The sequence below is a fragment of the Rhineura floridana genome, chromosome 9, assembly GCF_030035675.1.
Source record: "Rhineura floridana isolate rRhiFlo1 chromosome 9, rRhiFlo1.hap2, whole genome shotgun sequence".
Lineage (NCBI taxonomy): Eukaryota > Metazoa > Chordata > Lepidosauria > Squamata > Rhineuridae > Rhineura > Rhineura floridana.
In genome coordinates, this window is record NC_084488.1 from 84,678,244 (window position 1) to 84,704,879 (window position 26,636).

Genomic DNA, 26,636 nt, shown 5'->3' on the forward strand with positions numbered 1-26,636 from the left:
AATATTCAGTTGTAATCTATTAAATACACAGCGGGACATAAGCAGCATCTCATATAAGCAATTCAAGAAATGGTGGGATTGATTTAATATTAAGCACCAGCTTCATGATCCTGCTTTCCAAGATTCCTCAAAACGGTAGGCGTACTTCTCCCTCACAGCCATACATTTATACCTTTGCCAAGACTAGAGGAAAAGTGTCACAAATCTCTCGTCAAAGAAGGGCTTGCTAGCTTAAGCCCCAGTCCTTACTCAACAGAGTTCTTTCAACACCATTCAGCAAGTTCAACAGGAGCTAAAAGTAATCAGCATCTCATAGGACTTGCATATTTATGTGCGGGGCGGGGGAAAACCTTTGTAATTTCAAAGTGAACAAGGTAAGAAAGTTTCAGAAATATGAGGTTTTTTTAAACTCCACACTTGCTAAGAATACATTTGAGAGTGCCATTAACCCAAATTTAAATCTAGAACTGGAATAAAACCTTCATCAAGATTTCTAAACTAGTAATACTACCCCCTCTCCCAAGAGGGGGAAAAAAATCTTACAGATGACTTTCCTTTCCTTTCTGCAAGACATTGATACAGACAATTTCATTGTCCTACCTTGGCAATCTGCAAAGGCTGCTTCTCTTCCTCCCCACCTTGAAGCCTAAAACCCCAAGGTGCCCCTCCAGTCATGGTGATGCAGATATAATCCCCTGTACCCATTTTTTCTCCTGGGGAGGTTAGGCAGTACTCATTCGCAGCAGTGACACTTAAAAAAAAAATCCTAGAAGCTGTGGATGTTCACTGAACTTGAAGCTTGCCTTTCAGAAGATGTGTGAGAGAGGAATGGATTCACAGGCACTGCTGCTGCTGCTGCCTGTGCACTGCACTCTGTAACACAGTCATTTACTGTGAGTGAGTGAGCCCTCCCGGATCAAGGGAACAGCCCACTCTTTCGTCAGTTTGCTCTGCTCAGCCCACCTTCATCACTAAACAAAATAAATGTCAAGGAAACACAAACGAAAGGAGCTATTCGGCCATGAGGCGGAAAAGGCTATATTTGAACCCAAGAGCATTTGCCCATGACAGCTAAATCAAAACAGCAGAGCAAAGGACTTGCAGTCAGGACAGAGAGTTTACTTTTGTAAATGGGACCAGACTTGACTTGTTAAGCTATAATCATGGCATGTTTTGTATTCTTATAATCCAAACAAAGTGTGAGAGTGTGTGTGTGCATGTATGCACATGTGTGCAGATGGGGTTTCCCCTCCTAGCATTCTTATATACTGACATGTTCCACTCAGAATGGATTAGCAACAATGCTACTTACATTCATGGGATGACTGCAGTGATCAAGTGCTAGCTTGATGCTTTTATCACATATGTGGCAGGTTCTCTCCAATAAAGTCTAGGACTGCCATAGCTGCTTTTCTCCTACCATAAGGTGTGAAGGGTGCAGGATGCATTTTGTTCCTTGAGAAATGCAGTCAAAGCAAACAGTCCTTAAATCTGCTTGCCATGTAGTGCGGGCAGAGAGGGTAGATACATATGAAGATATCAGAAGAGGTGGCGATAAAGCAGGTGGTAGGAGATGAGACAGCAGAAGATGAAAATTCTACAGACAAAGCAGTTGTGCCAGGATGTAAGTGAAAGTTGGGAGGGAGCACACCCTCCATTTAAAGTGTTCTTATATTACTTTAACAGTCATGGCTTCCCCCCAAAGAATCCTGGGAACTATACTTTGTTAAAGGTGCTGACCTCACAGAGCTACAATTCCCAGCACTCTTAACAAACTACAGTTCCCAGGATTCTCTATTATTATTAAAGTGATATAAGAGTGCTTTAAATGTATGGTGTGGATGTGACCATAGATAAAGGAATTAAGAAAGAAGTAGGGTGGGTGAGTATCACTTCAGCCATTATCACTCACTGAATTATAAGCAATGATGACCCATGCGAATCCTCAGAACCCAGATGAAAAGAATATCTTAAATGTGTTATTTCAGATTCTCAAGCTTTGAAGGCAATAGTGAGATCTAAATCCCTATGTCTTTGTGCAAGTGGTGAGAGCCAGTGTGGTGTAGTGGTTAATGCAGCCTTTCCCAACCAGTATGCTTCCAGATGTTGTTGGACCACAATTCCCATCTTTCCTGACCATTGGCAATGCTGGCTGAGGCTGATGGGAGTTGTGGTCCAACAACATCTAGAGGCACACTGGTTGGGAAAGGCTGGGTTTGGGGTTTGAATCCCCACACAGCCATGAAGCTCACTGGGTGACCTTGGGCCAGTCACTGCCTCTCAGCCTCATGAAAACCCTATTCATAGGTCGCCATAAGTTGGAATTGACTTGAAGGCAGTCCATTTGCATTTTGTGCAAGTAGATAGAATTCAAATAATACATAGGACTATAATAGGTTTGCCAGATGTGAGTACATGTATGAATATGTGTAGTCTTATTCAGGCATTATTAGTTTCCATGCACAGAAACAGGAACAAGGAGCAGGATTCCAGATCTGGGAAATCCTTTGCACATTCAACTATATGCACAAAGCCCTCTCCCTACAGATGTTTGTGCTGTATGGATTGATGTTGGGACCTGGGAGACCAGGGTTCAAATTCCACCCAGCCATGAACCTCACTGGGTTACCTTGGATCACTCATTGTCTCTCAGTCTAGCCTACCTCACAGGGTTGTTGTGAGGACAATATGGAGAAGGGAAGGACCATGTACACCTGCATGAGCTCTTGGAGGTAAGGTGGGATATAAATGTAATAAACAAATAAATAAACGAACAAATAAATAAATAAATAAAATGTCAGGGGTGGGACTGTTTGGTGAAGCTCCATTCCTTGTTCCTCTGTTGCTATCATCATCATCATCTATTACTCAGTCTTCACCCAAACATCCCAGGGTGGGTTACAACAATTTTAAAATAGTGCCTCCCTGGGCTGCTGCTGGGAGGAAGGGCGGAATATAAATCAAACAAACAAACAAACAAACAAATAATGACATTAAAAACAATTTTAAAACAACCTAAAATCCCAAAATAAGGACAATAGTGCCTGTTAAGGTGCTGGACTACGACCTGGGAGACCAGGGTTTGAATCCCCACACAACCATGAAGCTCACTGAGTGACCTTGGGCCAGTCACTGCCTCTCAGCCTCAGAGGGAGGCAATGGTAAACCCCCTCTGAATACCGCTTACCATGAAAACCCTATTCATAGGGTCTCCATAAGTCAGTATCGAAGGCAGTCCATTTCCATTTCAGGGCTTATGTGTGTGACATAAGAAATGTCATGGCTGCTCACAGTTTACATGTACATTAGGGCCCTATAGGGCTGCTGAAGCAGTGCTTTTCCCTGATCAGCTGAAAGCAGTATTGAAATGGTGGATCCACACAGCACTATAGCCTCCTCTAGTGTCTGTCTCCATGGCCAAGATCCTTTTATGTGTTTATTCAGAGGAATGTTCCATTCAACAAAGGTTCCCTACAACTTTAATTAGTTGATCTATATTGTACCATCTGCCTGTTATAGTTTCCTGTCCAATATTGTTCATATTACTAATACTTTGCTCCTTAATTGTCATATTATTGGTCAGTTCCTGTCCTCCACCAGCTGGGGAAAGTATGTGCAATTACTGGCTTCTTTTCTCTTTTCCTTTTATGTGAAATAAAGTACTATTTTACTATAAAAATAAGAAAAGGGGGGAAATGAATAATCAAACACACATACATGCTATGACACTCAGACATCACTGTGGGGAATGGGAACCGCACTGGAGTGCTAGAAGAAGTAATTAGAAACAGTAAGCAGGATCAGGCCTGGTTAGTACTTGGATGGGAGACTGCCTGGGAATACCAGGTGCCATAGGCATAGAGGAAGGCAATGGTGAACCATCTCTGAATACCTCTTACCATGAAAACCGTTGCCATAAGTCGTAATCAACTTGTAAGTCGTAATCAAAATTAAAGGCATCAAAGTCCTGCAAAGTAGCAATAAAGATTTGCCAGCTAATGCTGGGCAGGCTAGTGCCTAGAATTACATATTATGTGGAAAACAATTGCCATAAACTAGATCTTGATAGCAGGGGTGGGGTGGATGGAGTGATTTGGGGATAACACAGAAAATTCTGGAATGTAACTGGCAGGTAATGACATTGGGTTGGATCCAGAGTAAGTTAATTGCACTTGGTTCCCACTGAAATCAATGGCACAAGTTAGTAATGATCAAAGTCCCATTTATTTCAGAAGGGAACTAAGTGCAATTAATTTCGTGTGGAAACAATCTATTCTGTGGATTATCCATAAAAAGTGAGCAAAAAAAAAAAGGCAATTCCAGACTAAACAGTTAGTGTTCTTCCATTTTCTTTCCAGACTACCAAAAGCATCTCTAGTACCCCCAACAGAGAAAGAGGGATTTCTGAGATTGGACATGAAGACTGGTGTATCACGCCCATGTACTTCATCAAACTGTGAGGTCATTTGTCACATTACACAACTTATGGAGAAATAGTCATTCCAAGTCTGTGAGTAACTCATTCCCACAAGAGGGGTTTATACAGCAATTCACTTAGCTCTAGTATCTCTAGGAAATACTGTTTCTTGAGTGTCCATAATTCCAATTACCATATATGACTATCTTAATTTTTTATTTATTGGTATATCTTTATCTCTCTCCACATTCTTTACATCTTTTGGGATTTCTGTATCACTGTAGAATCAGAAAAAGGCTTCATAGCAATCATGAGCAACTGTCTTATTTGTAAAGGCTAAAACAGGGACCCAAAACAAATAACCAAGGAAGTATATGCATATGCACAGTAACATAAAAGTAACATGGTAGAGCGGTGAGTTGTCTACTCCACATATAGAGCCCAATGTTCTCAACAGAAGGACATATCCGCCTCCTTCTTCTCCTCGGTGGGGATGAGACACCACTTCAAGTTACCAATGCTACTTTCCTCACCCACTTTCCTACAATATGCTCAAAATATACTCAGAGCAGTCTTAATCCCTCACTGAATAACCTAGTAAGGGAGCCGGCTTCACGAGGAAGAGAGGAGTCCCACTTGACAAAATATCTCAACACCAGTAACAAAGTGTCAAGCCAAGGTTACATGAGTTAAGCAGCTACCAATTTAGATGACTTTAAATGATCTTAGACAAATTCATGGAGGATAAGGATAGCACAGAGCTTGGAAGTAATTTGTTGTATTATAGGCAATTTTGTAATAAGGCATAGAGGCTTGTGCAGAATTAATTAATACCATTATTATTAATAATATTTGTGGCTACATTTTATACCTCTCCTTAGTCTTCCAAGCTTGGCATGCAATGCTGCTCATACAGAATTAATTTGAAATGCTGCATATTTATTATCAACATCATAATTGTCTTCAAATCCTACCTCAGTTCATTGCACATGGCTCTATCCCCCTCCATTTTATTCTCACAACAACCCCGTGAGGTAGTAGATTAGTCTAATCTTATGGATTAAAAAATTATTCTTCTACCCTCTGTGGGTGTATGCTTATTTTTCATGTAGTTTTAGGCTACTTAGGTGTGCAGCAGCCAGGCCAGCACCTTGTAGGCACTCTGATTGTTGTTTTTTAAAGTAACTTAATTGTAATTGTAGTTATTACTTTTGAGCAGGGCTGGCGGCAAAGGGCGGCCAAGTTGGGTCCCTAGCTGAGGGCCCCGTGGCACACAGGGGCTCCTGAAGGACCCCTCATTAGGGTGGGAGAGTAGCGCTCCCCTTCTGCGATCCGCGGTAGGGACCATGCCCGCGCCTGCCTGCTCACCCTCCAACAAGCCTTTTAAATAGACACCTTATCCAAGTCTGTGTTGGAATTGCTTTTTAAGATTTTTTAAAGCTTTTTTTAAAAAGACGTTTTTAAAGATCTTTTGTTTTAATATGTTTTTAAAGATCTTTTGTTTTAATATATTTTAAAGTCTATTTTTAAGATGTTTTAGTGTTTTTAGTGTTTTGTTTGCCACCCTCACTCTTCTGTGAGGAAGAGTGGAATACAAATAAATAAATAAATACTTGTTTGTGCAATTGTCATAGGTACCTACTGGATAGTGCCCATTACATCATTGTTTATTACCCACAATAATTTTTTCTCCCCTGAAGCTTGTGTATTTGTGGAACTATGTTGAGATAGGTTTAAAGGGGTGTGTGTGTGTGTGTGTGTGTATTCAGTTGTTGTTGGAGGATGTGTGCTCCCTTTCTCCAGCATTTTAGTCACATCTTTCTGTCATTGTTGGGTTTATTTTGTTTTAACAGGGATGAGCAGACATGTTCCTACTGTGCTGCAAGGCTATCACCGCAGCAAATACCATTCTTCAGGCACCACTGCTGGCTTTAACTGTATTTTGTAAACTTCCCTGGATCTTAACTAGGGAAGGGGGATGTCAGGTTCCCACCTGTGGCTACCGCCTTGTCACGGTCCCACCTCAGGGTCCTGCTCTCAAAATGGTTCTCTCACCGGCTCTAGCAAAGATCTCTCAAGATCCCACTGCTAGGCAGCACCACCAGATCTTCCTGTAAAACAATATTGCCTTGAGACTGTGCCTTAGTCTCCTCCTGGCTTATTACTACTTTGTGTTTGGGTGCACTTGCAGGCCACAACCCCCCTGTATCTTTGTGCCTATAAAGAATACAGCCCTGAGTTGCTCTGGATACTTGATGATGTTACACTATCTCTTCTCCTCTGCCACCATTGATACTGTTTCCCCACCTTGGTATATGCCCTGCCCACCCTTCTGGTCAGTGTAACCCAGCGAAGGATCAGGTGTTCTGGTAAACCAAGAAATATTTATTTATATATACAGGGAATAACAAGATTACTTAAAGGTATTGTCAACAAGCGTGTGGTTTCATAAGTTGCGTTACTCTTTATGTTTCTAGCCATCAATAACCTGCCTCACTACCCGTCTAATTCAAACCAACCCACAAAAGCCTCCCAAAACCAACCAACTCCAACCTCCCTCAGAACTCCTACCAACCAACTAACCAACCCAACTCAAACCAACCCTCTCTCAACTGTCATCCTCTTATTTATACCTTCAGACCCTCAAGCGCTCAGCCAATCATAATACAACAGGCATCAACATTCCAACCCATGTACTCCCCCCTCTCTCAGTCCACTTACCTCATTTACTCTAATAAACCCACACCTACCATATTTACAGTATTATAAATACAGGGGCATCACAGGGGACAATTTAGATTCAGTTCACATTTAGAGGCCCCTATCTAATTTACACTTATGCAGATTGAATATATGCTCTGCAAAAACGTATGTATTAGGCAAAATTGCATACAAAAATGGGTATATTAGCACTCAAATGTTGATGAATATTCATGAGGACTTTTTTAAAAAGTCACAAACTTATGTGGAAATATGGAGAACTGAACTTAAGATTGGAAAAACAAGAAACTGAGAGAAACTGAAACCAATAGACTCACCTATTCCTAATCTTAATTGAAGGGCAGTTTAAAAATTGAACAAATAGATAAATTCTATATCAAATGTGTTAAGAGTGTGTGAAAGAGAGTATATGTCTGTTTTAAACTGGTTCTTCTGAAATTCAGCTCAGTGGTACCATTTAGGGAGGTGGTCTCTCTCACACACCTGCATTTCAGGTCACATATGATTCCTCAGGAACACCTAAATTTGTGGATATTGAAAATGGAAATGGACTGCCTTCAAGTCGATTTCGACTTATGGTGACCCTATGAATAGGGTTTTCATGGTAAGCGGTATTCAGAGGTGGTTTACCATTGCCTTCCTCTGAGGCTGTGAGGCAGTGACTGGCCCAAGGTCACCCAGTGAGCTTCATGGCTGTGTGGGGATTCGAACCCTGGTCTCCCAGGTCATAGTCCAACACTCTAACCACTACACCACACTGGCTCTTTTTTATGGGATATAAAATGTAACCACAAAAATGCTCTTAAAATACAATTTTTATATCCAAGATTGGGGTTTTGAACCTTGGTACACATATGTTCCTTCCCTCTCTCAAATCTCTTCACTCTTCCCCGAAACATGACATGCCTCCCCTAATTCAGATTCACATGTGGAACACCTTTGGAACACCCTTTTAATCATTAGAGGAATTATTTAAATAGCTTGCATTCCTGTTCTGTGTTGCTATTGGGAAACAACTGTGGTATAAAATCTTCTTAACAGATGTGGTATTTTCACTAGAGCATGTCACTTTTCTTTTATGTTATCTCTGTTAAATTAACATATTGGCTTGACAGTTGTGCTTAGTAACAAAATAAGAAAATAGTAAAATCTGTAAATATCCAGGAGAGAATGAAAAACATGCTCTTTGTACAAAGAGAAAATTTTAGGCATAATTCCACAGTGGGTTTTTTAAGCAGACCTTGAGCTTAACCTTCAAGGAACTTGCTATATTTTTGCTAAATAGTTTAATTAGCGTGATTATAAATTTGCAGTATCAGATCATAAATTTGTAGCATCATGGGAGGAGTATTTCCAGCTGCCCTGCCCCTTACCTTTGGAAGCTTTATAACAAGCGTGGGGAATCTTGGGCCCTCCAGATGTTGCTGAACTACAACTCTCATTTATTTATTAAATATGTTAGTTGCTTTTCTTCACAAAAGTGAACCCACAGTGGCTTAAAATCAAGAAAAAAGTTAAAACCAGTATAAAAATTAAAATAAAATAAGGTAAAAAACCACAAAAACATACATATGGCTACAGTGTCAGGAGCCCTCTAAAAGCCCTCCAAAATTAAGAGCCAAATGCCTGGGAGAAATGTTTTTGCCTGGTGCCTATAAATACATAAGGATGGCACCAGGCATGCCTCCCTGGGGAGAGCATTCTATAAGTAGCGAGCCAGCTGTTGTGTTGCCATCCTCCAGACCTCCCTCAGAGGGAGAACATGAAGAAGGGCCTCAGATGCCGAAAGCAGAGTCCAGGTTGGTTCATATGTGGAGAAGCAATCCATGAGATATTGGGGTCCTGAGCCATATAGGTCAAAACCAGCACTTTGATTTGAGTTGGGAAAGTAATTGGAAGCCAGTGAAGTTGTTCCAGAATAGGTGTTATGTGCTCAGACAGTCTTGCTCCAGTGAGCAATCTGGCTGCTGAATTCTGCCCCACCAGCAGTTTCCAAACTGCCTTCAAAGGCAGCCCCATGTATAACACATTGCAGTAATCTAGCCTGGAGGTTACCAGGGCATAGACAACAGAAGACAAGCTATCTGTGTCCAGAGAGGGTCATAGCTGGGTCCCCAGCCAAAGCTGATGAAAGGCACTGCTCACCATCAAGGCCACTTGAGCCTCAAGCAACAGCAATGGATCGAGAGTACCCCCAAGCTATGTACCTGCTCCTTCAAAAATGGAAATGGACTGCCTTCAAGTCGATTCTGACCTATGGCGACCCTGTGAATAGGGTTTTCATGGTAAGCGGTATTCAGAGGGGGTTTGCCATTGCCTTCCTCTGTGGCTGAGAGGCAGTGACTGGCCCAAGGTCACCCAGTGAGCTTCATGGCTGTGTGGGGATTCGAACCCTGGTCTCCCAAGTCGTAGTCCAACGCCTTAACCACTACACTACACTGGCTCTCCTTCAGAGGGAGTGAAATCCCATGAAGAGGCCATATCCCCTCCATCCGGTCTAAGGAACCACTCTCTAACAGTGCCTTAGTCTTGTCTGGATTGAGCTTCTGATTATTGGCTTTCATCCAGTCTATTACCAAGGCAAGACATTGGTCTAGGACATTCTTTGCCACACCTGGAGATGTAAATGAGAGAGAGTTATGTGTCTTCAACATATTGCTGACAACATACTCCAAATCTCTGGATGACACCACTCAGGGATTCAAGTAGATGTTAAATAGCATGGGGAATAAAATTGAACCCTGAGGAAAGCCACACTGAAGGCTCCATGGGGTTGAATAATACTCCCCAAGCACTACCTCTGACAGCAACCATCCACGTAGGACTGGAACCACTGCAAAGCAATTCCACCCACCTCTCATTTGAGCAGCCATTCCAGAAGAATCCCATCGTCAATGGTATCAAAAGCCACTGAGAAATCAAAGATGATTAATAGGGACATGCTCCCCCATCTCTCTTCCATAATAGGTCATCATACAGGGGAACCAAGTCAGTTTCTGTGCCAAAACTGGGTCTAAACCCTAACTGAAATGAATCTAGAAAATCAGGTTTGTTGGACATGAAGTAGCAGCTGAAACCTCTCAGCTGGGCAGGTGAACTGTTCGCTCAGAACTGTCTGCATGCTGTAGTTCTCCTGGAACCCTCCTCCTCTGCCTGTTAATATCGGCTTTTACACCAAGGGAAGAGAAAACATTTTACTTCAGGCTTGAAGAAATCTGCTTGCTGTGTCCAGCATTTGGCATTTTTGAAGAACTGGCTGCTGCTTGTTTTTGTTGATATTTCACTGTACCCGAAATGTTTTTCATGTCTGACTCTGGTTCCTATGTTCTGATAGTTGGCACCAGGTTGGCAAAGGCTGAGAGAATACTTTGGCTTGCTCCAGCAGGACTCTTATTTATTTTATTATTTATTAGTATATTTATTTATTAGTATATATAAAAGGAAGGTGTTCAATTGGTGCCAAAAAGACAACAGAGATGGTGCCCATCTAATATATAAGAGAAGTGAATTCCAAAGGGTAGGTGCCACAACAATACTAAAGGTCTGTTTCCTATGTTGTGCAGAATGGACCTCCTGATAAGATAGTATCTGCAGGAGGCCCTCACCTGCAGAGCGCAGTGCTCGACTGGGTATATAAAGGGTAAGATGATCTTTCAGGCATCCTGGTCCCAAGCTGCATATGGCTTTGTACACCAAAACCAGAACCTTGAATTTGGCCTGGTAGTTAATGTTCTAGCTCACGGGGTGGGGAACCTCTGGCTGTCCATATGATGATGGACTCCAACTACCATCAGCTCCAGCAAGCATGCCAATGGTCAGAGATGATGGGAGATGTAGTCTAACAATATGTGGAGGGCCACAGTTTCCCAACCTGTTCTAGTTAAAATAAGTGTGTGAGTGAAGCCAATGTCTTCAAGGGGAGAGAATAATGGAGGCACATCCCAGGGAATTTATTATTATTGCTATTATTTATTCCCACAAGGAAATAAAAACAAGCAAAAAGTCTTGCGGCAACTTAAATTCTAACAAATTTATAACGGTGCAATATTTTATGGATCAGAAACCACTCCTTCAGATGCATGCATGCATCCTTATTTGTCAGGAATATTTGCGTGTAAGGGGGGAAATGTTAACTGAGGGATCAATGAGATGTATAGCCTGTGACAATTCAATTAAAGTGTAAAAATGAATGCAAACTAAGCAGTTACCATTCACTACAGCAGTAATCTCTGAGGGGCCACGAGACTTTCTGTTTTTCTGCACGGCTACCTTTTAGGAATGTATTATCCCTCAAAGAAAATCTTCTAATAACGGTAGATTATTTCTTCGCTCTATTCCTGCTTCTTTAAGAACTTTCCCCTTTGCCCTGCCCACTCTTTCTTTTGGCAATCCCACACCTCCCACGTTGATCTTTGGTCAGGTCTTCCTTACTTCCTTCTTGCCTCGGAGCAACCACTGGAAGAGTGTGTAAGGGCAAAAGGCTTCCCCAGAGGTATTACGCATGCTCGACTCTTCTTTTGGGACATGCTCACAACTGACGTGCACCTTCTCTGACGCGAGCCCTGAGCTTGGCGGGGGCGGCGCTCCCTCGCTCTCTCGCTCTGCCGGGCCAGCTGTGGCCCCGCCGCGCGCTCCCGCCGGCACTGTTAGACGTGGCAGTTCACGGAGCACTCCCGGGCGGAGGGAGAGCGCGAGCGCGAGCTGCGATTGAAGCCGGCTGTCTCGCGGCTCTCTGACAAGCGCCTGCTGGACCGGCGCGACCCGCGAAGACAACGCGCGGCGAAGAGGGGAGCCGGACCTCTGGAGACTGGCCAGGTGAAGGGACAACCTTTGGCAGGTGGGAGGAAGAGCGACAAGCCTCCTGTTGGGATGTGTAGCCTGGATGTAGGACCATGTTTTGATTAGGGGATGGGAGTGTCTGCCCTCCAGGTATAGCACGAGTGAGGGGAGCATCTCAAAGAAGCGACGGCAAAGGCTGGAAGACTCCTATGATGGAAACGTCCTATGATGAGTGAATTGTTTGGGCGCGTTTTATAGTTTTGGCAATGGGGAGGGGGGGAGATTATCCCAGCGGGAGAGGGGACTATGGAGAGTTTATTCTTCTCTCGCAGCAAGTTGGGTGTAGTTTGGGGGAGTGCTTCAAATGGCAACAGCTGAGCAGTACTAGGGATGCATGTCCAGTCTTATGGTGACTGGCTAAAGTCCTTTCATGAGTCTTCACCTTTTCTTTTTAAAATTATTAAACTCGCTTAAAAATCATGAAGGTTCCAGTTTAGTAATTTACTGTATTTTTACCCTGCATTTACTATTGGAGGTCGCTCATTCATAGGGTCGCCATAAGTCTAAATTGACTTGAAGGCACATAACAACAACAAAAGTGTGTTTGACCTCTTTTAGAAAGTTTGATCCATGACTGCAAAGCTAAGATGCTCAGCAAACAAACAAACCCCTGCATGATTAGCACCTAGTTATATTGCAAGACTTCAGACTTCCATTATTTTTAAGAGGTTATAAAGTTGATTGCACAGGCACTGAATTTTGGTTGAATGAATATGGGCCATTTAGGCACATGTGAGATTGTATATGTGTCTGAGTCAGAAGTGTGATGTTGGCAAAGTGGTTCTCATACTTAGTCTGAAGAAGCATAGGACATGCTTCACTCTGCCACTTCAAGAAACCGTATAGATGGATATGGTGAAATATGGCTGGTAGGCATATTACTTTACCACAAGCACACCTGAATACAGATTGTCAGTCCATATTGGGGGAAAGTGTCCTTGCCATGCACATCAGGGTTGGGCAAATCAGCTCTAATGGCCTATATTCCATAAAAGTTGCATGCATCTTCCCTTGCTTCTTTTAATCTTGGATTGCCTACTGTAGCTATTTATTTGTGGTGGCTTGGGTAGCCTGTGCATAAGGACCTGAAAAATCAGGTGCACTGAAAGAGATCCCACAACTGCTTCATCATGTACCGAAAGTTGTGTGAGTTAATATGACGACAAAACTGATAATGTGATACTCGTATTAATTTCAGTAGCTATCACTCACATCTCCTGATTTACTTCTTGCATAGTCTTTTGGTTAATTGTTTTAACGTTATTTGTGGCATTTACATTTGTTGTTGATTTAACCTGATTTCATATTTTTTGTTGATTTTTACAACTTTCTTCCTTCTTGCTCAGCCTTCCAGCCTATACAATATGTGGGATTTGTCTATGAATGAAGGCTTTTTTAAGCATTTATTTGGGAATACCAAAAATCATGACGTGGCTCAGATAACAAAATGAAAACATGGTTTTCATCAAGGCCATGCTGTTGGCTCACAAACCCCAGTAGTATTCTTCACTTCATGGTTTCTAATACTTATAGTTTGCTATGATGCCCAAATCAGACAAACTGGTTACCGCAAGCCATAGTTGACCACGAAACCAAAAATTAGAAACCATGGATTGAACTGGGTTTTTTAAACAATTTTGTGACCATCTGTGTTTCGCAGTACCTATAGTTTGTTTGATTTGGATGTTGAAGCAAACAAGGAATTGGAGTGCACAGGGAGAGGAAGATGGGGAGTATGCAAGCCCCATTCATGGACTAGATGACAAAGTGGTTTGACCATGATGCCTTAACCTGACATATGACTAAATCCTTGTATGGTTTGCTGTCCATCACCTCTTTCAGGAGGGCTTTTGGATGTCTGGCTGGGTCAGGACTGGAATTCCAATAACTTTACACCTGGCCTGAGTGTAGATTTTGTTTGGGCCAAATCTGTTAGGGGCAGAAAAGACATTACCTCAGAAAGAGTTTGTGTGACAGGTCTTAAAATGTGTATTGTAGACACCTTACAAGAGGGCACTTCTAAATCTTTGGGGAAAGGCTGTAATGCAATAGTAGTGCATCTACTTTGCATGCCTAAGATTCAATCCCTAGGTAAAGGCTGGGAATGTTCCCCATCTGAAACCCTGGAGAGCTGCTGCCAATAAATGTAGACAGTACTGAGCTAGATGAACCAATGGTCTCACTCAATATAAGGTGGCTTCTAGTGTTCCTATCTTGAGTGTCCAAAACCTAAGGTATGTTTTAGTACTGTTATGTATGCCTTGTCTGATTATGGATAATGGGTTAATTCTACTGGTATCTGGTATGTTTTGCAAAATAGGGTTTTACTTGCATTTTGTATGTATCTGTTTTGGGAGGAAGAAGATGGGGTTTATTAAATTGTCTATGGTACCTATAATGTAGTGGATTCAGGTTACTAAGTCAGCAGTGTTTTGTTGTGTTTCTGAGAGTTCCTTGGTCGCACAGCCTTTTTGGTTTGTACAGGAAGTCTGACGTGGCACACTGTCTTTCCCTCCCACTGAGCTGTGCAGAAAATTGTTTCCCTTAGATACTATCACAGCTAAGACCATTACCAATTCCTACAGCAACTGCCTTAAACATTATTCTTTATAATGATAATGAAACCTGTAGTCTAGGTACTTTGATGCTTGCTGACTGTTAAGGAACCTTGCTAAAGTGACCAGAGCTCAGACTGCCACGTTTCATTCTGCTCAGGAGGAAAAAACCCTTAACTCTGGGAGCAACCTGATGTGCCTCTGTGCCACCTTTCCTATTTCACTAACTAAAACTATCTCTGACCTAAAAATCTAAGTGAGAATTTGCAGTTTTATTTGCACAAAACTTGAGAACTTATGACCATTTTTAAAAGAATTGTAATTAAAATAATTTTTATTTGTTAACATTCAGTATAAAAGGAAAAATAAAAACAAATATTTCCACCAGAGGAAAGCAATGTACAATGCCAATCAAATCTTCACATTAACATTCTTAATCCAGAACAACACTGATAAATTAACACTATCACTCTGTCATCTTTATTAATACTCAAGAAGATGTCTCCAGTGATTTTGGAAAAGATGTTCATACCGTTCTCCTGGACAGTTGTCAATGTATTTAAAACATACATATATGTGTAAGCATATATGATAAATACTGTCAAGTCTTTCGGTTTTAATTTTATTTTTAAACCAGGCAGAGTACAAAGTATGTGTGTTTTTTCACTATTTATATAGCCTTGCCATAAGACTTTGTACTTGTAGTGGTCCTGCATATTTGATATTTCTTCTAAAAAATGGATACATTATTCCAACACATCCAGTTCTTACAGGCTGCATGTACCCCTAAATGACCCATGCAGATCCCCACAATCCAACTACATGCCAATCAGGGATGACTGAGCTTTATTGTAACCATTTTTATCTTGGTTAATGTACAGATTAATTGGAAGTAGATAAAGGTTGTAGTCAGAGGGTCTGAAGGTGATAATTGCAGCTTTGGTACAGTCTTCTCTGATGCCACGTCATACTTTTTAGGGGGAATTTTTCCATGTACTTCCAGTTTGGCCTAGCCGAAAGCTGAAAGATAAATGGGACAAGTTCCTGGGCAGGCAAATCCCCTGGCTGAAATTCTGTGCATGGTTATTTGGGACATAGCCTCATTGAAATCTGCGGGACTTGCTTCTGAATAAACTTGCAAAGGATCAAACTGTTAGGCCACATTTGTCATTATTGCTTTCAGTTGCTGCAACTACAACCTTCATCTACTTCATCTCTTTTACTGCATCACACAGCAGGATCCTATGCACATGTACTCAGAAGTAAGTCGCATCATTGATCTGTAGGACTTGCAAGGAATGAGGCATGACATGGCAGCCCTAAAGAAGTTACCACTTAGGTTACACAAATAGAAAAAATGTCTGGATTACATTTGCAGGGCCATATAAATCCTTACATGACTGACAGGGTTTTTTTTGTTTTTGACAGGGAGTCAGAAATTAATTTGAGGCATACTTAGTATATAAAATATCCATTGGCTGCCAGAGTGCCCGATTGTGGGCCAGATCCCATGACTGTTGGTGTGTGGTTCTTGAAACCCCTCCCTACCAATGCGCATTTGGTTATGTGAAGCAACTGCCATCGATGGGATTATACCCCTTGAATGTTGTGGGGTACTTGGGAAAAAAAAGACTTTTCAACGGTATGCAAATGAAGATGGCTGCATGTCATTGGCTGGCCTTTGGCAGAGAATTGACCTAAGTAAGGAATTTCAGGAGGCTACTGTGTGCTCAGTGGCTTCATTTAGACCAAATAATTAGGGGAGAAGGACCCTTTGGATCCTTCAGTATGGATTTATGCGTACGCATGCATGCCCTTATGCACATATGTAGCAAATTCCATCAAAATGTAAACAGGGATGGACAGATTTCTAAAAGAGATAAAATCAATTACTAGGGGTTGTATTCAACAAAGTTCTATTCAGAGTAGAGCCATTTAAATTAATGAACCTAAGTTAGCCATTCCATTAACGTCAATGGGCCTACTCTGGGTGTTGAATACCACCTTAAATTTATTGTCTGTGGATCCCTGTGTATTTTCAGATGAAAGGAAAAGCTTTTGATGCAGGACATAAATGCTTTTTTTTTCTGGGCTGTTCTGATAAATAAAAAAGGTGGAAGCCAGAGGAAGTTTGGTGTACCTACCAGGAACTGTTTTCCTATCTGTGCTTCCTGAGCAGCTGTGATAATGCCTTGGATAGGCAAGGGACCTTTCTACCCAATTGTTACTCTGACTGGAAAGTCATCTGTATCATATTTTCAGGTGATAAGGATAATTTTATCATGTCAAAAGCATGCATATAATAAAATAGTTGCCTGAATCAACCATAGGCATGCCTATTTTCCCTTGTATTGTGCCCTAAATCACTATGGCCATTCTACTAGACAACCGTTGAGGACAAAATTGGGTTATCTTTTCAAAACAGTAACAGTGGCCACATCTACAATTAATGTTATCCACCTGTACGATCAGAATAAAAATGAGCTTGTATCAGTGTCTCTGCTAGAGAAGAATAGCTATGTACTTTGTCCAGACTGAAGGAATAATCTGGTTGTTATTATGCAAAAAAGTTAATTAGTAGGATATTGACCTAATGCTGCTTTTGGGTCAAGAAGCTGATTTAATTACTTGATTTCTTCTGATTTTTATGACAGGCCTTCCATCAAAAAGAAAATATTACCAAAATGAATCAGCAAGGATATGTTGCAACACCTCAATATTCCCAGTCCCAACCAGGAATCGGAGGATTTTCTACTGGTTTTGGACAACCTGATTCTTCACCTCTGTATGGACACTATGGTGTCACAAACTCATCATCCTCTGCACCTCAGTCAGGTAAATATCAAGTCATAGTCTATATACTTTCAGTTTCCCCATTGCACTTAGTGTATGTTATACAATCCTCTATATCAATGCAAAATATTACTATTCTGGTTTATACTTACTTTGTACTATTAGTGATAGGAAAAGCTTCTGGCCTAACCAGGTATTACAGTGGGAAGAAAATAGCTTTTCAGAAAAGATAATACTGGGTCTTAGTATTATGTAGCCTGTGCATACTCTGAGTGTTTGATCTGCCAGTCAGAATTTAAATCCTGGAGCAAAAAGTGACTTCTTGAGGATTTTAGACTTGCTTCTATTAAAGTCTTCCTTCTCTCTCTTATAGTTGTAAAGGAAAGCTTTTGGAAATTATCATTGTTGAATGCTTACACTCTCTGAGGGCCAATTCAGTGTAAATGCTACTGGGAAATTTGGAATGGATGTATTTTGTTCTTACAGAGCCTCTTCTCTGTCGAAAACTAAACTACACTGGTGTTGGCTATATTGTGCCTGTGTAATGATTGGGGAGGAGGAATAAATGGAAAATACCATAATGATTTTGCTTTAGTTATTGGTAACGTGCCTACATTAATGTCATGGTTCTCCATTGTTATCCACTATATGCTTGCTTATGTTTTACTTTAGCTATGTTGAAAACTAATGTGCCTTTCGGATCTGCTGCTGCCATTGGATCTCCACCTCCTAGTACCCACCAGTTTAACCAGACCAGTCTCCAGAATGGGCCCAGCACTACAGCACAACAACCACAGAGGTGATTTTAAAATAAAATAAAATAAAATCATGGATATTTTCTTTATATTTAAATTTTCTGTCTTATCTGCTGGTTTTTCCCCTTTTATTTTTAAAATGGAAGTGTGTGCTGCACATACCACTGGAAGCAGTCTTAAATCTATTCACAGCGTTTTCATAATAGCACCAACCCATACCAAAAGTGAGTAAAGTAATATTTTGAGCCATTAGCATGGCTTGGGTACTAGCTAGCACTTATCTCAGTTATTTTTTCCATCAAACGTAGGATGTTTATGCTCTAGCTGGAGATACACTGGTGTCCATCAGCTAGCTGAGGCCCTCAAAAGTTCCCAAAAAGGGGTGTGGTGAGGTAGGGACTGGGTAGGGTGGAGCTTGGGCTAGATCCTAACTCCGTTCAGCTTAGTTACGTGACCTGGCAACCTAGCAGAATTTATCCTGGCAAAAAGGGTGATGTAAGTAAAACTTTATTTTAAAGGCTTGTCTTCCCTTTGCCAGCCTTGGGCCAGCTCAGCTGGCAGTAGACTCACTCCTAAATGGGGTTTGGATCTGCATACGTTTTGCCAGTTTAGGATAAACTAGCATAAATTGTAGTGGCTTTAGGATTGCTCCCCTAAAGCTGTTGTTTTCTGCACTGGGGAAAAGTAAAATATGCAGTTATCTAGTAGGTGCAACAGCAGTTTTAGGGGAGGCAACTCAGATTGTGAAAATGGTGTGAGGAAAAGGGTTATATGCTCATGCTAATAAAAAAAAATCACACCCCACTCTTCCATGTCACATTTGTTTTAGCCTTTACTGTAGTGCAAAGAGGCCATAGTCTTCTGTTCCCAAATACATGTTAAGTCAAAGTACATTATTTAATAGGTGCCTTGGTTTATATTACCTTGCGCTTGGCTGTGGACACGTACCTGTACCTGTCCTTTAAGTGAGTGGCCTCTCATCCTCAACTTCCAACTGATTATGTGGACTGACAGCAATCCTATACATGCCTTACTCAGAAGTAAGTCCCATTGCATTCTGTTAGACTTACTCCCAGATAAGTGTGTGTAGAAGTACAGAAGACCTGCCTAAATGTAGGGTGAATGGTTAGTCACCAGTCAACAGTTACCTTAAGGTAGTTGCAGAAACATCTAATTGCTGGAGCAGTATGGGAGTCTCCAACCAGTTTGCTGTTAATGAGGCTATAGCCTCTTGCCCTCTAACCTAGCTTCACTTACTGTGCATCCTGTAAAGCCCTCCTGCTCCTTAACCATTGTGCAGGGGACATACTCTGTGGATAGAACTTAGTTCTTCCTTTCAGAGAAATAAAGCACTTCTTGTAGTGCTGTCCGCTGGAATACGTATTAAGAAATGTCTCTATAAATCAGATTAATCAAGGGGAAAAGCCCAATACTTTTTCCCTGGATCAAGCAATTATCTAGATTAGAGTCCACGGCCTAATTTGATCCATATATTTTGCACAGCCATAACGTGCCACGTATTCTATGGGCAGAGAATAACCTTTGACCTCCATGCTTAATTTAAAATATCAAAGCAGAAAGTCCATGAGCCATGACATAAGGTTGAGTCCTATTTCAGTTTTTTGTTTCGTGTATCCCATCATCTGAATGTGCCAGCCAAGTATTAGTAATGCTACATTTTATCAACATTACAGGTTATTAATGCATGTCCCAGTGCTTACCTTAGTTTGTCTATCTTGAGAAATGAGCATGTTCATTATATTAGTTGCTCTGTCTCTGAGCAAATTTTAACTTTTAAGAAAAAGTTTGTGTTTCTACTATCTTGACTGATTTTTTTTCTCTGTTGTCCTGGTTTACCTAACAGGAATGGGATCTTAGCTTTCAGTGTACTTTGGTGGAACATAGCTGCCACAATGGATTAGAAGAAAAGTGAAGACATTTAGGCTGCAGTCCTATGCACCCTCACTTGAGAGTTCCATTGAACTCTATAGGATTTACTTCTGAGGACTGCTGCCCTAAAACGCACATGAGGAAATAAGCCTTATTTGCAACACAACCCTGTATTGATTTACTCAAAAGTATGAAGAACATTAATCACTTAGTTGTGCAGTAATGTAGTGTATAATGGCAGTTTTCATATATCAAGGTAAACCACAGTTTACTGTGCACAAATTGACCTCACCTGCTTTGTTCCTTCCTGCTACTGCTGGTGAGAAAGAAACCCTGGCATAGTGTTAATTCCAAACCAGGGATTTTTTTTACTAAAAAAAAATATCATGATTGGTAGGCTGAAAAAAAACCTTGGCTTATTATAATGGTTGGTTTGGGGAAAATAAAACAAGCTGTGATCCCTGGTTCAGATATAAGCCAGGCATTGTGGTTTGTTTCCACTGTGTACTATCATAGAGGAGCAAAACAGCTGAGATCATCATATTCATGGCAAACATTTAACTGTGGTTTACTGTGATGTGAGAACTGGTTCATCTGTATGGCTGTGCTTAAAAATAAACATTCACTTCAATTTAAATTTTCTTATGAAGAATTTTAAAATATTATTCTAAATAATAATAATAATAATAATAATTTAATTTGTGTGTCGCCTATCTGGCCAATGGCCACTCTAGGCGACGTACAATTCAGTTGCAAAATGCATCACAATAAAATACAAATAAAATACAACATGACAGTAAAATAGTAACAGTTCAGAGTAATAGGCAATTTGTACTAAAAATTAACCCTCCCCGGAAGTCCCAAAGGCCTGTCTGAAGAGCCAGGTCTTCAAGGCTTTGCGGAATACGTTCAGGGAAGGGGCATGCCGAAGATCGTATGGAAGGGAGTTCCAGAGAGTGGGGGCCGCCACTGAAAATGCCCTCTCCCTAGTCCCCACCAACCTAGCTGCTTTAGTTGGTGGGACTGAGAGAAGGTCCTGAGTGGCTGATCTTGTCGGGCGGCATAATTGGTGGCGCTGGAGGCGCTCCATCAGGTAAACTGGGCCGAAACCGTATAGGGATTTAAAGGTTAATACCAACACCTTGAATTGAGCCCGGAAAATAACTGGAAGGCAGTGCAGATCGAACAACACTGGGGTGATGTGTTCCCGGTGGCGACAATTTGTGAGTAGTCGAGCCGCAGCATTTTGTATAAGTTGCAATTTCCGGACCGTTTTCAAGGGTAACCCCACGTAGAGCGCATTACAGTAGTCTAAATGAGAGGTGACCAGGGCATGTACTACTAGTGGAAGCTGATGAACAGGCAGGTAGGGTTGCAGCCTACGAATGAGGTGTAATTGATACCAAGCTGCCCGTCTCACTGCCAAGATCTTAGCCTCCATGGACAGCTTGGAATCAACAACAACCCCAAGGCTGCGGACCTGGTCCTTTAGGGGTAATCTCACCCCATTGAACATCAGGTCAACATCACCCAACCTTCCCTTGTCTCCCACAAGTAGCAGCTCAGTCTTATCGGGATTCAGCTTCAACCTGTTCCTTCCCATCCATCCACTCACGGATTCCAGGCACTTGGACATGGTCTCCACAGCCAACTCTGGTGAAGATTTAAATGAGAGATAGAGCTGAGTGTCATCCGCATATTGGTGACACTGCAGCCCAAATCTCCTAATGATTGTCCCCAGCGGCTTCATATAGATATTAAATAGCATGGGAGAGAGGATAGAGCCCTGTGGCACACCACAATTGAGAGGCCAAGGGTCTGAAACCTCCTCCCCCAATGCTACCTGTTGATGCCTATCGGAGAGAAAGGAATGGAACCACCGTAATACAGTGCCTCCTATTCCCAGTCCCTCCAGGCGCTGTAGAAGGATACTGTGGTCAACAGTATCAAAAGCCGCTGAGAGATCGAGGAGGACAAGAAAGGTGAATTCTCCCCTATCTAATGCCCTCCTCATATCATCAACCAGAGCGACCAAGGCTGTTTCAGTTCCATGTCCAGTCCTGAAACCCGATTGGTATGGATCCAAATAATCCGTTTCATCCAAGTGTGTCGACAACTGGTTAGCCACCACTTGCTCAATGACCTTGCCCAAAAATGGTAAATTCGAAACTGGGCGAAAGTTATTCAAAACCTGGGGATCCAAGGAGGACTTCTTTAAGATGGGCTTTACAATTGCCTCCTTGAGGGCTAATGGCATTACACCCTCCTTCAAGGATGCATTGACCACTGCCTTGATCCCCTCACCCAGTTTCTCTTTGCAGTTCACAAGGAGCCATGATGGGCAAGGATCATTTAGACAGGTGGTAGGCTTCACAGTCGAGAGCACCTTGTCCACATCCTCAGAAGGGAGAGGCCAAAACCGATCCCATTTGACTGGCTTGCAACCGGCCAACTCTGTTTCATTCACTGCATCCACAGCGTACGGAATCGAGCTCCGCAAATGTTCTATTTTGTCAGCAAAGTGCTTTGCTAACTTGTCACAGGAGGCCTTAGACTGTTCCAAGGGTTCCTGGGCAACTGGACCGACCAGGCTTCGGACCACTTGGAACAACCTCCTGGGACAGCACTCTGCTGACGCAATAGAGGCAGCAAAGAACTTCTTCTCTGCCTTTATTGCCACTGGGTAGGCAGTTACTGCTGCTCTAACCTGTGTCCGGACATCTTCGGAACGGGATTTCCGCCACCGGCGCTCTAGTCGTCTCACCTCCTGTCTCAGATTACGCAACTGTGGTGTATACCACAGTGCTAACTGAGTTCTGTTCAGGGGGAGAGGACGTTTCGGTGCCACCCGGTCCAGGGCCCTGGTGATCCCTTCATTCCACTCCAACACCAGGGTGTCAACCGAGCGGCCTTCAGCAGGTTCCAGTTCCCCAAGCGCAGTCAGGAATCCTTCTGGATCCATCAGGCGTCTGGGGCGAACCATTCTAATAGGTCCTTTACCCCTGCGGAGGGTGTGAGGCATCGAGAAGTCTATGTTTACCAGGTAGTGATCTGACCATGACACAGGGGTGGATGAAACCACCCCCATCTTCAGATCACTTCCCTCCCCCCTCAGGACAAACATAAGGTCGAGAGCATGACCGGCTACATGGATGGGCCCAGTGTTACTAAGGTGCAGTTCCCAGGAAGCCATGGTTTCCAGGAAATCCCGAAGGGCCCCAGTGAGAGTGGTCTCGGCATGTACGTTGAAGTCACCCAGCACTAATAATTCTGGGGACAACGCCCGCACAGCCGAGACCACCTCTAGCACCTCGGCCAGGGAGTCTGCCGTGCAGCGGGGTGGGCTGTACACCAGCAGGATCCCTAAACTGCCCTTCGGGCCCAACCTCCAGTACAAGCTTTGCACATAGCTTCCGATAACACCTAAATTACCCTACTCCAGAACTTGTCCCGAAACAGATTCATGCTGCAATCCTGTGTGCATGTATGCAGGCATAAGTCACATTAAACTCTGCTTCAGAGTAAATATGCAGTAGATCAGGCTGAGATTTGGTAACACTTAAACGCTGCTGGCTGCTGCCCTGCCATCATCCTACGGAACTGCTGTTTAAACCACTTAGTTTAAATGCCAGCAGTATTGAAAGGTGGTGCCATTGATACAGAAAGAGCCTTGCAGAAGTGGGGTGGGGGGTTAAAAATTATATTCATTATTTTAAAAAGATGATCCACTTCTGCATGCCTTGCTGCAACCTGAGAACATTTGCACCATGCATGATATAATCAGTTGACAAAACACCTCCTTCTTTCCATCTTAAGTCTTCAGTTGTGTCCATTAATATCCATTTTTCCAGCTCCCTTTTTTGTGGGTGTGTGTGGCATCTAGCCTGAAGAAGACTTTAGCATAACTTTTAAGATTGCTGACTACATCATGATGTTTCAGTTGTTCCTAAGAAAGAGATTGCTGTTGCTTTTGAAATCACCCAGGAAAGTGATGGGTATATGAAACCTTGCAACTTCATAATGGGGTTAAGGAAATATATGAAGCCTGACCCAACAAAGTTCTTTATTACAATTAAATAATTTTCACATATAAATAGTGTACAGTTAAATCCAAATGTGTTTCAGTAGTCATCAGTGCCCTGCGTGATATTGTTAACAATACACTAGGCCACTGATGAAGACACCATGTTGAAACATGTTTGGCTAATATTGCAGCACACTCTATTAGAACTGGCCTATTAAGGATTTAATATAAAATGTTTGCTAATAAGTGATAATTATTTATTTGTAATAAAGAGCTTTGTTTTTACATTTATTTCCTTAATTTAGATTTTTGGTACTTGGGTTTTTGTTGAGGATGGTCTTTTACCATGGTTGTTTGTAAACTTCACAAAGGAGCTATGTTTTCAGAAGAGAGCACTTGACTTTTGTAAAATGTATGTATAGAATTTCTGAGTTATTATTCTAATAGACGATAGCAGCTGTGTTTGGACATGATGTAATAAATTATGGTTTATCATTATGGGAACAAACCTAGCAAACCTTGGTCTCATGTGCTTCCCCCACCCCATTCCTCTAATGCTCTGAGGGCAGCTGTTCAGAAGTATTTGCTTAGGTTTTTTACTAGCTACAGTTTAGTGATACATGTGAACCCTAAACTGTGTCTAATCCAAACTAGTCAGCTTCATAAACTATAATTTTAAATTAGCTTGATCCAACAAACAATGTTAAGACTAACCACAGTCCCCCGATTTTGGAAACACTAAACTATGGTTAGTTAAAAATGAAGCAAAAGTTTCTGAACTCCTTGCGGCTGCTGTGCAGGATCAGAGGGGAGGGAAAGTGTGGGAGCCCAAGGCTCACCTACATTTTCTCTAACAATAAACCACACTCTTGAGACTTTGGATTTAGGGGGTTGCCTGTGGAGAAGATATTAGATTGTAATTTGCTTAAGTTGTGTAATGCTACTTTGTTTCTTCAGGTTTCCGGCTTCTCCACCTTCTTTTCCCGCATATTGCCATCCAGCACAGTCCTATCCAAACAGCCCACACCATTCATCTGCACAGCTGGCTAATCAGCTAGGCAACATGCAAATAAATAATTATGGTAAGGATTGCATAAGCATTCATAAAAGCTGTTGAGAATTTTTTGTTATTGTTGGTTCCAGACAAAACAATAAATGCTTACAGTAAAATATTTGTTTGTTTACATTTCTATCCCACCTTTCTTCTGTTCTGGAATCCAAGGTTCCCTGGCAGGCATCCATTGAGGCACTGACCAGACCCAGGCCTGCTTAGTTTTTGCAAGGTGGTGCCCTCATGTGCCTTCAGCCCATTTTGGGGCTAAATAGCAAATTAAAGCTGCAGTCCTAAGCATACTAACCTGGGAGTAAGCCCCATTGAAAACACTGGCACTTATTTTTGAGCAAACGTGCATAGAATTGCACTCGAATTTATTGTCAGTACAAATTAGGCCACATGTAAGTCCCACTGAAATAATGATAAAAATTAGTAATTATTATTATCATTATTATTATCATTTATTTAGCGCCATAAAATGCATACGGTAATGTACATAAAATAAAACAATAAAAACCAGACCCTGCCAAGAAGACATACAATCTAAATAAAAATATATATAAGGGCAACAAAGAAAAGGAAGGAAAACAAATAGAGGACAAAGTGAGGACTGCAAACACACATACTCTAGGTATACACATTATAAATAATAATAATAATAAACCTAAGCCAAAATTCCAAAAGCTTTGGAAAAAAGGAAGAGTTTTAGATGAGACTTAGAAACTGAAATTGAGCGGTTTTGACTAACTTAAGTCCCATTGATTTCAATGGACTAAAGTGCAACTTAGTCAGGGTCCAGCTCATTGGACCCAACTATCCCAAGCAAACATCCGCTCACAGAATAGGGCTTTCCTGGTTTCCTCTCCCCACTGCAACCTCTTGCAACCTCTCCACTCAGCTGCTCCTGAAGGTTGTGGTGCCCCTTTGGAATGATTTGGTATATGGAGTATGTGGGGTGGGTGGGTGCAGGCTACATTAGGAAGGGGGAACTGGTAAAAACTGGGAACTGTCTCTAGATCTAGAGATGAGTGTTTTGCTATTTGGTCCTTGTTATGCCTTGATCAGAACTTTGCATGTGTAAACCTCCCTGGGAAGATGATTGAAGGACAGTGTAAAAATACCTAAAATAAGCAAATCACTCAATTTATAAAATCAATTTTCATGGCCATGTCAACATGAGTTCCCCTGAAAGAGCTCCAGTGGCCAAAGTGGTTTAACAGCCAGCCCCTCTTCCTGGAGAATTCTGGTGATTGTAGCTCTGTCAGGGGAATAGGGTGTCTCCTAGCAGCTCTCAGTACCCTTCACAAGTCAGTTCCCAAGATTCTTTGGGGGAAGCCATGACTGTTTAAAGTGGAATAAATGTCTGGTGTGGATGTGGCCAGGGACAGCGTTGGTTTAAATTTGGTGGGGAGACCCACCAAATTTAAACCAAATTTAAATTTGGTGGAGAGGTGCTGAGAGTTGTTAGGAGATGCCTGTTCCTCTGACTGAGTTCCAGTGACTCTCTCCTGAGAAATCCCTGTAGAGAGAGGCGTCAAACAGGGGTGCATATTGGCCCCTTTCCTTTTTAATTTTTATATAAACGATA

General features: G+C 41.9%; 2 protein-coding genes across 4 annotated transcripts in view; one reads left to right on the top strand and one right to left on the bottom strand.

Moving 5' to 3' along the window:
- Positions 1 to 836, bottom strand: part of SYNPO2 (synaptopodin 2) — a 170,421-nt gene extending 169,585 nt beyond the window's left edge. The window contains exon 1 of the mRNA XM_061585263.1: positions 601 to 836. Coding sequence (XP_061441247.1) covers positions 601 to 705 — 105 coding nt within the window. The 5' untranslated portion in view covers positions 706 to 836. The remainder of the gene's footprint in view (positions 1 to 600) is intronic.
- Positions 837 to 11,576: 10,740 nt separating this feature from the next.
- SEC24D (SEC24 homolog D, COPII coat complex component) overlaps positions 11,577 to 26,636 on the top strand; it is a 78,027-nt gene continuing 62,967 nt past the window's right edge. Inside the window, exons 1-4 of one of the 3 annotated variants that reach the window (XM_061585267.1) lie at positions 11,577 to 11,975; positions 17,187 to 17,367; positions 17,998 to 18,124; positions 24,952 to 25,076. In XM_061585267.1, coding sequence (XP_061441251.1) covers positions 17,217 to 17,367; positions 17,998 to 18,124; positions 24,952 to 25,076 — 403 coding nt within the window. In that variant the 5' untranslated portion in view covers positions 11,577 to 11,975; positions 17,187 to 17,216. The remainder of the gene's footprint in view (positions 11,976 to 17,186; positions 17,368 to 17,997; positions 18,125 to 24,951; positions 25,077 to 26,636) is intronic. The other 2 variants (XM_061585265.1, XM_061585266.1) reach the window with 2 other exon arrangements.